The sequence below is a fragment of the Schistocerca gregaria genome, chromosome 4, assembly GCF_023897955.1.
Source record: "Schistocerca gregaria isolate iqSchGreg1 chromosome 4, iqSchGreg1.2, whole genome shotgun sequence".
NCBI classification, from domain to species: domain Eukaryota; kingdom Metazoa; phylum Arthropoda; class Insecta; order Orthoptera; family Acrididae; genus Schistocerca; species Schistocerca gregaria.
In genome coordinates, this window is record NC_064923.1 from 373717082 (window position 1) to 373729211 (window position 12130).

The 12130-nt window shown below is 40.3% G+C and overlaps 2 protein-coding genes across 2 annotated transcripts in view; one reads left to right on the plus strand and one right to left on the minus strand.

The window, feature by feature from the left end:
- The window catches only part of LOC126266791 (ADP-ribosylation factor-like protein 2), an 86200-nt gene extending 84774 nt beyond the window's left edge, over positions 1–1426 (plus strand). Inside the window, exon 5 of the mRNA XM_049971334.1 lies at positions 1177–1426. Coding sequence (XP_049827291.1) covers positions 1177–1311 — 135 coding nt within the window. The 3' untranslated portion in view covers positions 1312–1426. The remainder of the gene's footprint in view (positions 1–1176) is intronic.
- Positions 1427–1448: 22 nt separating this feature from the next.
- The window catches only part of LOC126267734 (leucine-rich repeat-containing protein 74A-like), a 322570-nt gene continuing 311888 nt past the window's right edge, over positions 1449–12130 (minus strand). Inside the window, exon 10 of the mRNA XM_049973037.1 lies at positions 1449–1767. Within this exon, the coding sequence (XP_049828994.1) occupies positions 1464–1767 (304 nt within the window). The 3' untranslated portion in view covers positions 1449–1463. The remainder of the gene's footprint in view (positions 1768–12130) is intronic.

Consider the following 12130-nt stretch of genomic DNA (forward strand, 5'->3'; position numbering starts at 1 on the left):
GCTACACACAGGTTCAATTCAACCAATTTTTCAACAAAAATGAGACAGGTTTGCCATATTCCTTTTATTGCATGCTGTCCTGAACTAGAATTAATTAATCAAACATTTCATCCAGGTTACCATGATATTATGAAGATGAGATGAAGATGGCCAACATTTCTTCCCACTTTTCCCAAACCATTTCCTGCTAGACTTTTGATATAAACCTATTACATCCCATGACATCCTTAATCATCCCTCCTTGCCCTCATGCTCTTTCAGTACATGTAACATGCAATATATGGACTACGAGAAAAATACAAACTACAATGATTATTGTCATAGAAGTACATTTATGTTGGTTTTTATGTCATGACAGGAAAAAAAGTACTGTGTACCCCAAACTTCTTTGTTCTCTACCCCTCCCCAGTGATGTTGGTAAGGATGATTTTCTTCTTAAATGTTACTGGAGATGAATGAAGTGCATTTGTATCAAGGCCGATCATCAAGTCCCTATTGTTTCACGCAGACATGGACCAACAGAAGAGTTTTCAAGTTACAATGAAAATTGTAAATTAAGTTGAACATTCATCTTGTACTGAACATCTCATTCAATTAACCCCACTGTTTTGAAATTCTTCATGATACCCCTCTCAGTGCTGCATTTGTCATAAATAGAACTGGCTTCATTTTTACAGAAAAGCATTATGTCCTCCACACCCCAACCCCCATTATCCACCTCATCCCACATCTATGCAGCAGCCCATGAGGTAGGTGCAACCACATGCTTATGCTCCTATAGTCTGCAAGAAGTGCCAAGTGATGTTGGGCTTATAGTACCTTCAGATATGCTTATTCATTACAATTTTAGAAAACGCTTTTGTGCTAAAACTTTTGTTTACACATCTCTATTGTATGAGTATTATTTATTCTTTGTTTTCAAGAACAATCACTGAATTAATGTGTGAAGCAACTATTGCTTTTGTTGTAATAGTATCAAAATTTATTTTAAATTTGGACATTTTCCATGTAAAAATCATCTAATATATTTCTTATGATAGTCAGCAGTACATTTAGTTATTACTCGTTAGTTTTGTTGTAAGCAATGACATAAGAAACATATTTACCTTGCTTTAAAATATTTTGTAGAGTAAAATATACTGGGTGTATGTTTGACATGTGTTTATTTGGAAACAGGTGTTGGAGCTGGACTCCATAAAAACTCATCACTGGCAGATTGTATGGTGCAGTGCTATAACAGGACAAAACTTACTTCAAGGAATAGATTGGCTTATCGATGACATTGCTGCTAGGATATTCACGTTAGACTGATGTGCTGTGAAATTTAATTGAATTATTTAACTATTTTGCAATAATTTAATATCTGTGACTTTTTTATACTCCTTAACTACGGTTTCAGTTATAATAAACATGCTTGTAATAATGAGCAAGTCTTTTCTTCCCCCTGTCATTTCTTTTCAGGATTACTCCATATCTGAAGACACAGCTGTCGAAGTTTCTGTCACTGTTGATTCAGTTTCAGATTGTTGGCCTTTTTTCTTTCTTCCTTTCTTTTTCTTCTTCTTTTTCTCTGGAAGTTTTGTGTCTGGGTATAGCATCATATAATATTGTTTTATGGCTAAAGGATCTACTTTCTTCTTTCCTATTTGAAAGTTCTTCATAATTTGACCGACAAGGTTTTCGGACAACTTTATCTTAAATTCTTCAACTAGCTGTCTGAATTTCTTTTTAGTTATAGGCTTTTCATCCACCTTCAATAGGAAATGACTGGAAAATAAAAATAAAAATAATAAGGGTCTGCATATTTTGTAAACACAGAAATTAAAAATCATTATGACACAGCATAGAAAGTTATGGTTGAAAACTAGTGATTTTTTTAAAGATAAAAAGATGTGTGTGTGTGTGTGTGTGTGTGCGAGTGTACACCTGTCCTTTTTTTCCCCTAAGGGAAGTCTTTCCGCTCCCGGGATTGGAATGACTCCTTACCCTCTCCCTTAAAACCCACATCCTTTCATTTTTCCCTCTCCCTCCCTCTTTCCTGACGAAGCAACTGCCAGTTGCGAAAGCTCGTAATTCTGTGTGTGTGTTTTGTTCATGTGCCTGTCTGCCGGCGCTTTCCTGCTTGGTAAGTCTTGGAATCTTTGTTTTTAATATATTTTTCCATGTGGAAGTTTCTTTCTGTTTTAAAAACCAACTTGTGTACACTTAAGTCTTTCATATAAGAAATATCTCCAAATATTGTATTAAGCAAATAATCCAGATAAATTCTCACTATTTTAGCAATACTGGAAACGATTACTCTATGTGTACTCTTACAGTACAAAAATGTTTATGATTGTAAAGGTATAAACAATGTCAGATAGGCTGATCAGCTCTGTAATATTTCTTCAGGGAACTTGTAAGACTTTTGAGGTGGATTCTAGGCAATGACTCCATGGCTTTAGATATGCTTCAAAGAGTTTTGTTCCTTTATTACCCCTTTCACAGTAATAAGATGGTTATCATAATTGGACGAAAAAAGGAGAAAAGGAAGATTTACAGAAGAGAAAGTTCCTTTTCTTCTTTTATTTGTAGAAATGAATCATCAAATTTACTGTCTTTCTTACTATTCAGAAGGTAAATGTTTGGTTCTTTTAAGTGAGATAACTGAGTCAACTAAACTGATAAAATTGTGTTGAGCTGTCTTGTGAGCTAGCCTGTATGAGAAGTGAAAATCTTGATTGTATTGCTGGAATATTTCTTCTTTTCTTTAAGAGTGCTTCTGGAAGCTCATTCATTAATGATTGAGCTTAAACTTGGAAAACCAATCGTTCACAAGCTGCAGGCCAGTCCGTACCACAGCCTTATATAGGGTGGTCATAAACAATCTGAAAAGCTTGTAAAGGTGTTGCAGAGTAGATTGTTCTGAGAAATATCTGTTAAAAACATTTTGATATGTTACGCCATTTAAGAGTTAATTATAATTTGTAATGGCACAGTCACCAACAGCTGGGATTGCAGCCCAAGGAATAAAACAAGGCTGCAGTTACTGGCCAATGCCCTACCAGCTTAGCAGTATCAGCAGACACGACTTCCACAGCCTGCACTTCCATCTGGCATCATGTGGATTCTCATCACATGATCCACTGACCTATCGATTACGCCACACCATTGCGATTGACCCCACTCCAGATGTTTCAATGTGGCCTCGATACAGAGAACCTTCTGCAAATGTCAGCATGTGGAAATGAGGTTGAAACCACCAGGACCAGCTATTCAGCAAGTCATCACAGCTGAGCCATCCGAAGATGCACAGCCTGTGTTGGCTGTTGCCGCATCAATGACTTTGCCTCCGCCTGGCGCCAACCAGTGAAATCTACCTTGTCCAAGCTGAGCACAGGGGCATCATCTCACTGCTGTGCTGCTGCTTTGCAGCCATCATCCACCATCTGCCACCCTGTTGTGGTAACTAGGCCACCTGCGTCCACAGGAAACACCGCGTCAGCACACCCATAACAGGGTGCTTGTGCAAAGGATCACCTCCCATCACCTGTAATATGTGCTAAACCATGTCTGACCATGTTCATCAATAGAGTGTTCTATCAATTGATTGGCGCCTTCTTCACCCGCTCAGTTGCCAACATTCAGCAGAGAACCACTTGCCCACTCCTCTTCTGCAATAAATCTTATTATGGTGTTGGTGTCAGGATACTTGCTGGTGCTGGAAATGGTCGTCAGCGGAGCCCTGAAGAGAGAGAGTTGCATTAGCAGTGGCTTTCAGTGCAGGTTTTCAAGTAAGTGCTGGGAACAAGTATTTTATTTTGGGCCTCTCTTGTTGTGTTGTCCTTTATTTTTTTATTTTGTGTTTATTATACTCTTGTGATGGTAGTCCTGAGAGAAGTGGCTGTCCCTGATAATGAATTTTTGTGTAGAGAAGTGAACCATTTATAAGGTGAAAGAGGGGAAGGGTCATCTTCGGGCTTGTCTACACCTATCCTTGATGGTGGTATGGCCTCATTGGTGGCACTGTTTTCCAATAAATCTGGGGAAGGTATGTCTGTATTCATTTATGGTTTGCATATAGCCACCAAATTAGGAAACTGGAGTTATGAACAGTTGTTAAATGTAGCTTGTTGGTAGGAGATGCCTGGACATACCTGGTGTACAATGATAAATTTCAGGAGGCTCAGTCCTTTGCCAACTTTAAGGGAGGGTTAGTGGGTCATTACAGGAAGAAGAATACCTCATGGTATTATCATCATCTTAATGGTGTAGTGCAGAAGCAGGTCACCAATAGAAGGTTTTGTGAACCACAGCAGGCAAATCAATGTCAATAAGTTTGAATTGACAAATGGTGATTGACAGTAAAACCATTTTGCAGGAGATGAAACAATAGACACTTGAGGCTTTTTTGTGGTGTTCCACTGACCAAAATGTCATGGAAAGTGTGTGTTAAGTTTCCAAGAAACATGAACAAGGCAGTGTCAACTGCAGTAGCTCTGACTGGAATTGTTTCTGTTACTAGACCAAGGGAAAAGATAAATGTGGTACTCCAGCCACTTTCAATGTTCTTTTCGAAACCACAGTGTTAGAGGTGCAAGCAAATGGGGCACTCTCCTCAAAATGTCCACAGGCACATAGATGATGGAATCAGCATAATGCTTGTGCCCCTGCATTAAATGGTACAGGAACTGTGTGACCACTATGCTGGTACAGGAACGGTGTGACCACTGCAATGTTCCCAGTTCAGAAAAGTCCACAGGCACATAGATGGTGAAATCAGTGTAACACTCATGCCCTTGCATTAAACATTACAGGGGGCAGAGTGACCACTGTGCAACATTCCAGTAAACTTGACTACAGGATACCCTGGTGCAAAATCAGTGACAGACATTTCTCTATTCAGTTTGTATAAAGGACAGAACATGTAAGCTGCTGTTAGATATGTGATCGCACGTATCTGTCATTAGCCAGTGTATATTGGCTATAGTAAATAGGTAAGTGATGTAGGTGGTGAAAGGGTAAAAGCTTGAATTTTCTCAGTTCCACATCATTGGGTTTCCAAGTGTGTGGGGGAGTTTCGAATATATTAAGCAGTTCCTAAATGTCATGCTGGGTCTGGACTTCCTGAATAATTACGCTAAAGTTGATCTGCACCAGTGCACATTAGAAGTGGATGAGACATTATTCTGTGTCAGCTTTGTGGATGTAAGAGCTGATCTGTTGCAAGGAACACCCGAGATGTCGCGCCAGAAGTAAGGTTCTGGATAAGGGGTGATGTTTTGACAAAGTGTGCCGTATTCGCAAGAGATAGGTGATAGCAAAGTAGTACCTGACAATATACATAATTTTGGTTCAGAGGAGGTGATGCTATGGAAAGAAACCCTTAGAGCTCACTTTGAGGTTTTAGAAGATGAATTAGAAAGGGATTTCACTGTGGAATATCAAAATCCCAGACAGTCTCTTAATTTAACTGCACTGAGGAGAAAAAGTGTTGCATCTGGAAGGATGTAAGAGAATAGATATGGAGAAGCTATTAGATGAATACACAAGATTGTTTAATCTGCCTGGGGACCACTGGTACAATACAGAATTCCCACTGGGAACAAGTTGTCAGTATACAAGGAACCATACCATGTCCACACTATTTGCAACCAGTAACAGAGGAGTTCAAAGACCAACAGCTTTGGGATAGAATCATAGAAGAAGGTGCTAGTTCCTGGCCATAGGTTCTGCTGCAATTACAGATTTGTAAATCCACAAATGGTCATCAATGCTTACCTCATGCCCAATATCACAAATGCCATTACTTCATAACCTTAGATTTACATAGTGGCTATTGCCAGTTAGAAGTAGCACCAGACAGCAATTTTGGTCTCATTTGGACACTTCCAGTAGTGTCAGGTGCATCTCATCTGAAAAATGTGCCGGAGAACTTCCAATGCATATTAGTCGGAGTTCTATGAGGCCTGAAACCAAAGCAATGCCTGGTATATCTAGATGACATAATAGTATGCTTCAAGAACATCCAGGAGCACATGGTGCATCTGCATGAAGTATTTGAATGGTTGTGTGCAGCACGACTGACCCTTAACTTAGAAAAGTGACCCTTTGTAGTGCAGGGGTATGTACCAACCCTCGGTTTGTGCAAGCTGTAAAAGATTTTCCAGCCTCTAGCATGGTAAAGCATATCATGGGATTGTGAATTTCTATAGAAAATACACTCCAAAATTTGCAGAGATAGCAAGACCCCCTATACAAGGTGCATTCAAGTTCTAAGGCCTCCGATTTTTTTTCTCCGGACTGGAAAGAGATAGAAACATGCGCATTGTTTTAAAATGAGGCCGCGGTCATTGTCAATACGTCCCAGAGGTGGCAGCACCGTATGGCAGATGGAATTTTACCGCCAGCGGCGAGAATGAGAACTGTTTCAAATACTTGAAATGGCGACGTTTTCCTTACTTGAACAGTGTGCAATCATTCGTTTTCTGAATTTGCGTGGTGTGAAACCAATTGAAATTCATCGACAGTTGAAGGAGACATGTGGTGATGGAGTTATGGATGCGTCGAAAGTACGTTCATGGGTGTGACAGTTTAATGAAGGCAGAAAATCGTGTGACAAAAAACTGAAATTACCTTGGGCTCGCACAAGCCGGTCTGACGACATAATCGAGAAAGTGGAGATAATTGTTTTGGGCGATCGCCGAATGACTGTTGAATAGATTGCCTCCAGAGTTGGCATTTCTGTGGGTTCTGTGCACACAATCCTGCATGACGACCTGAAAATGTGGAAAGTGTCATCCAGGTGGGTGCCACGAATGCTGACGGACAACCACATGGCTGCCCGTGTGGCATGTTGCCAAGCAATGTTGATTCGCAACGACAGCATGAATGGGACTTTCTTTTCGTCGTTTGTGACAATGGATGAGATGTGGATGCCATTTTTCAATCCAGAAACAAAGCGCCAGTCAGCTCAATGGAAGTACACAGATTCACCGCCACCAAAAAAATTTCGGGTAACCGCCAGTGCTGAAAAAATGATGACGTCCATGTTCTGGGACAGCGAGGGCATAATCCTTACCCATTGCATTCCAAAGGGCACTACGGTAATAGGTGCATCCTATGAAAATGTTTTGAAGAACAAATTCCTTCCTGCACTGCAACAAAAAAGTCCGGGAAGGGCTACGTGTGTGCTGTTTCACCAAGACAACACACTCGCACATCGAGCTAACGTTACCCAACAGTTTCTTCATGATAACAACTTTAAAGTGATTCCTCATGCTCCCTACTCATCTGACCTGGCTCCTAGTGACTTTTGGCTGTTCCCAACAATGAAAGACACTCTCCGTGTCTTGAATGCACCTCGTACATTTGTTAAAAAAAATTGTGACTCCAGGTTGTCAAGAAACATATCAATGGTTAAAGAAATTACTAACCACAAGTCCTGTTCTCATTTTTACAGACTATAAAAAACAGTTTGTTGTGTCCTGTGATTCCAGCAACCATGTCCTCAGTTGTGTCCTGAGCCAAGATGTGGTTGGGAAGGAACACCCCATAAACTACGCTTCCAGGCAAATGAATAAAGCATTATATGGAAAGGAAATGCTGGTGCTAATTTTTGGTATCACTTATTTTCGTTGTTACCTGTATGGGAGGCTTTTTAAGGTCATAACAAATGCACTGAAATGACTTCTAGAATTAAAGAATCGAACCAGTAGGCTAATCCACTGGACCTTAAGACTTAGCAAAATTAGCATTTGAGGTAGTACATCATCCAGGGAAGCTTCGTGGTAATAATAAGCTGCAAAGTACACACTATATAATGCATCAAAATAAACACAGGAGAGTGGTGCTGAGCTCAGGTAGCAAGCCCATGATTCTGCCTTTGCTGGGCACAGCAGATGGTGAGCCACGGAGTGCCACGTTGCAGAAAATTACTGGTGGCCACAGAGGAAACAATACACTGGGTGCTATATAAAGAACTTCATCTCTTGCTCTCAAAGAGCTGAGCTAAGTCATCAGCAAATACCATTGCAAAGTCTGCCTGAGGCAGGTAAATCTTTCCAGTTAACAGGTCTCGATGTATTTGGCTCTTTGGCACAAACACCAGCAGGAAACTGATTTGTACTAACCATAATTGATCATTTTTCAAGTTACTTGACCATGAGTGCCATACCAAACCAACAAGCAGTGGCTCATGGTTTTTAACTATTGAAATTCAGCACATGAGAAGCAATAATAACAGACCAATGCATGGACTTTATGTCTGAGTTATTTAAGCAGCTGTCGACTATTGCACATTAAGAAGTTACAGACTAGTGCCTGCTAGCTCTGTATAGTTACATGATGTGTACTTGTGCCCTCTAGAGATGGGATGTGAACTTTCACACACTGATTGGAACCACACCTCATTACACATGCCACAATATTACCCTCCTGTCACTGGTTTGCGCATTCCAGACTCCAGCCTGTTTCTTTTTTTAACTCTCGTTATACATAAGCCCACCAGACAAAAAGTAGTCTCCCCAGGACATGTCACGCTAATATTGTGCAGTACCCTCTCTAGTATTGATAATGGCTACAGTTTGGTGAGGAAGAATGTCCATATGTTTCTTTCAGATTGCCATATCCAACTGAAGATTTTTCACTGTACAAGCCTGACAGTAGCAGCTGATGGTAATGTTTCAGAAGGGATAAATAGGGATGGCACTGCATTTTGGGACTGGAGACATTATGGCATAGAGCTTCAGAAAAGGTGAGATAGCAGCGTGGATGGCACCAAGCTGTAGAGGGTGATTGGAAACAGTCTGTAAAGCTTGTAAGGATGTTGCAGGACACACTGTGCTGAAAAATGATTCTCAAGGAAAAAATTAAATCCATTGTGCTGTTTCTGAGTTAATTAGCATTTAAATTAGTGAATCAGGACACGGCACACACAAATTCAAGTGGCCTACCTGATGCAGTTAGTATCAGTTGCTCTTGTAGTACAGATGGTAGTGAACAAGCCCTCTCAGCCTTTGGCTCATGTTCGATCCTTACTGCTGTCTCATGTCCAATTTGTGCATCACTCTCTTGCTCCGTGTTACGAATTCAAACAAAGAATACATTTCGCTACACTGTCTCTGGCAGGCTGCATGAATTTCCACGCACATTGGTTTCATTAGCGCTAACTTCAATGTCAGTTAACTTGGAAATGGTGCAACATGTCAAATTTTTTTCTTAACAATTCTTTCCCAGCACAACCTACCCTATAGGCTGTTGTTGATTACCTTTGTATCTGATGGACATACTTATTTTGAGCTTATGACATAATAATGCCAGAGAAGCTGTAATCAGGGTGTATATGACCCGGGACAACCGAGAGATCCGGGAAAAACACGGGATTTTTTTCATCTGGGAGAAAACTGGAAAAAATTCCTAGAATTTTTTGTTTTGTTTTAGTTTTCAGTTAAATTTTTGTAATTTTGACTGGCAAGAAACACTACTCTAACAAAGGATATTACTGTAGAGTAATATTGCAGCAATAAAACATGAACAAGAGAAGAAAAAAAAAGAAGAAACTTAAGTTGCAAAGGAAATGCGCCATATACGTCAACACAACAGAGTACTTATACAAGTGTCTGCCAAAAGCAAAATGTGTCAGAGTCTTTAGGAATACTGTACAATGCTACATTACAACAAATTGTCTCCGATGAGCGTGACATTACAACTGTTTAAATTAGATTCGTTTGAGCAGTTGCGAGCGGGCTCATGCGCTTGTGCAGTTTGAGTCGCACATGTGTAGTACCTTCACCCGTTTCTGGCTACAGAAGTGTGACTGTTAGCCATATAAGCAGTAGCAGCAAGCAGCAAGATGCTACCTGGAAAAATTTTACTGACGCGGCTGCCAGATTCAATGGGGGCAAATCGGGATATCTGCCCCGGACGGCAGGAATTCATATTATTGAGGAAAAAGCCTTTTTTTCACAAAGCGCCTAGTATCCAGCGCACATTGGTCTATCGATTATTCATATGATTTTGAAACACATCAAAGTTGGTTTTTGAACATTTATGAACATGTTGTTGTTTGTTGTTGTTGTCTCCAGTCCTGAGACTGGTTTGATGCAGCTCTGGACCTCTGTATATATAAAGTTGAACCTTATATTTAATACCTTACTCCTGGTGCAACACATTAAAATGTAGTTATTCTGATGAGAAAATTTTTAAGGAACTGTTTTACAAATAAGATCAATACTTTCATTTCTGAGGGTCATTACGGTAATGTAACTTCATTCACAAAGCCCATGTTTAGCAACATATTATATGCAGGAAGGAACAATTGTCATACTGTCGTTGTCGTTGTTGTTGTTGTTGTTGTTGCTGTTGTTGTTGTTGTTGTTGTTGCTGTTGTTGTTGTTGTTGTTGTTGTTGTCTTCAGTCCTGAGACTGGTTTGATGCAGCTCTCCATGCTACTCTATCCTGTGCAAGCTTCTTCATCTCCCAGTACCTACTGCAACCTACATCCATCTGAATCTGTTTAGTGTATTCATCTCTCAGTCTCCCTCTACGATTTTAACTCTCCACACTGCCCCCCAATACTAAATTGGTGATCCCTTGATGCCTCAGAACATGTCCTACCAACCGATCCCTTCTTCTGGTCAAGTTGTGCCACAAACTTCTCTTCTCCCCAATCCTATTCAATACCTCCTCATTAGTTATGTGATCTACCCATCTAATCTTAAGCATTCTTCTGTAGCACCCCATTTCAAAACTTCTATTCTCTTCTTGTCTAAGCTATTTATCGTCCACGTTTCACTTCCATACATGGCTACACTTCATACAAACACTTTGAGAAACGACTTCCTGACACTTAAATCAATGCTCGATGTTAACAAATTTCTCTTCTTCAGAAACACTTTCCTCACCATTGCCAGTCTACATTTTATATCCTCTCTACTTCGACAATCATCAGTTATTTTGCTCCCCAAATAGCAAAACTCCTTTACTACTTTAAGTGTCTCATCTCCTAATGTAATTCCTTCAGCATCACCCGACTTAATTCGAATACATTCCATTATCCTCGTTTTGCTTTTGTTGATGTTCATCTTATATCCTCCTTTCAAGACACTGTCCATTCCGTTCAATTGCTCTTCCAAGTCCTTTGCTGTCTCTGGCAGAATTACAATGTCATCGGCGAACCTCAAAGTTTTAATTTCTTCTCCATGGATTTTAATACCTACTCCGAGCTTTTCATTTGTTTCCTTCATTGCTTGCTCAATATACAGATTGAATAACATCGGGGAGAGGCTACAACCCTGTCTCACTCCCTTCCCAACCACTGCTTCCCTTTCACAGCCCTCGACTCTTATAACTGCCATCTGGTTTCTGTACAAATTGTAAATAGCCTTCCGCTCTCTATATTTTATCCCTGCCACCTTCAGAATTTGAAAGAGAGTATTCCAATCAACATTGTCAAAAGCTTTCTCTAAGTCTACAAATGCTAGAAACGTAGGTTTGCCTTTCCTTAATCTTTTTTCTAAGATAAGTCGTATGGTCAGTATTGCCCCACGTGTTCCAACATTTCTACGGAATCCAAACTGATCTTCCCCGAGGTCGGCTTCTACTAGTTTTTCCATTCGTCTGTAAAGAACGCGTGTTAGTATTTTGTAGCTGTGGCTTATGAAACTGATAGTTCTGTAATTTTCACGTCTGTCATCACCTACTTTCTTTGGGATTGGAATAATTATATTCTTCTTGAAGTCTGAGGGTATTTCGCCTGTCTCATACATCTTGCTCACCAGATGGTAGAGTTTTGTCAGGACTGGCTCTCCAAAGGTTGTCAGTAGTTCTAATGGAATGTTGTCTACTCCGGGGGCTTTGTTACGACTCAGGTCTTTCAGTGCTCTGTAAAACTCTTCACGCAATATCATTTCTCCCATTTCATCTTCATCTACATCTTCTTCCATTTCCACAATATTGTACTCAAGTACATCGCCCTTGTTGAGTTTTTAATGCCTGCATAGTGCACGTCATGTCTCTGCCAGGGAAATCCCCGTCGCATCTAGAAATAAACTTACCTGCAGACAGAAGGGGACGGGGCTATTCGAGCAGAGCGGAATAAAGCCGAACGGGTGAATGTCAATCGCTGTTTGTTTATGTGATTGACTGGGTT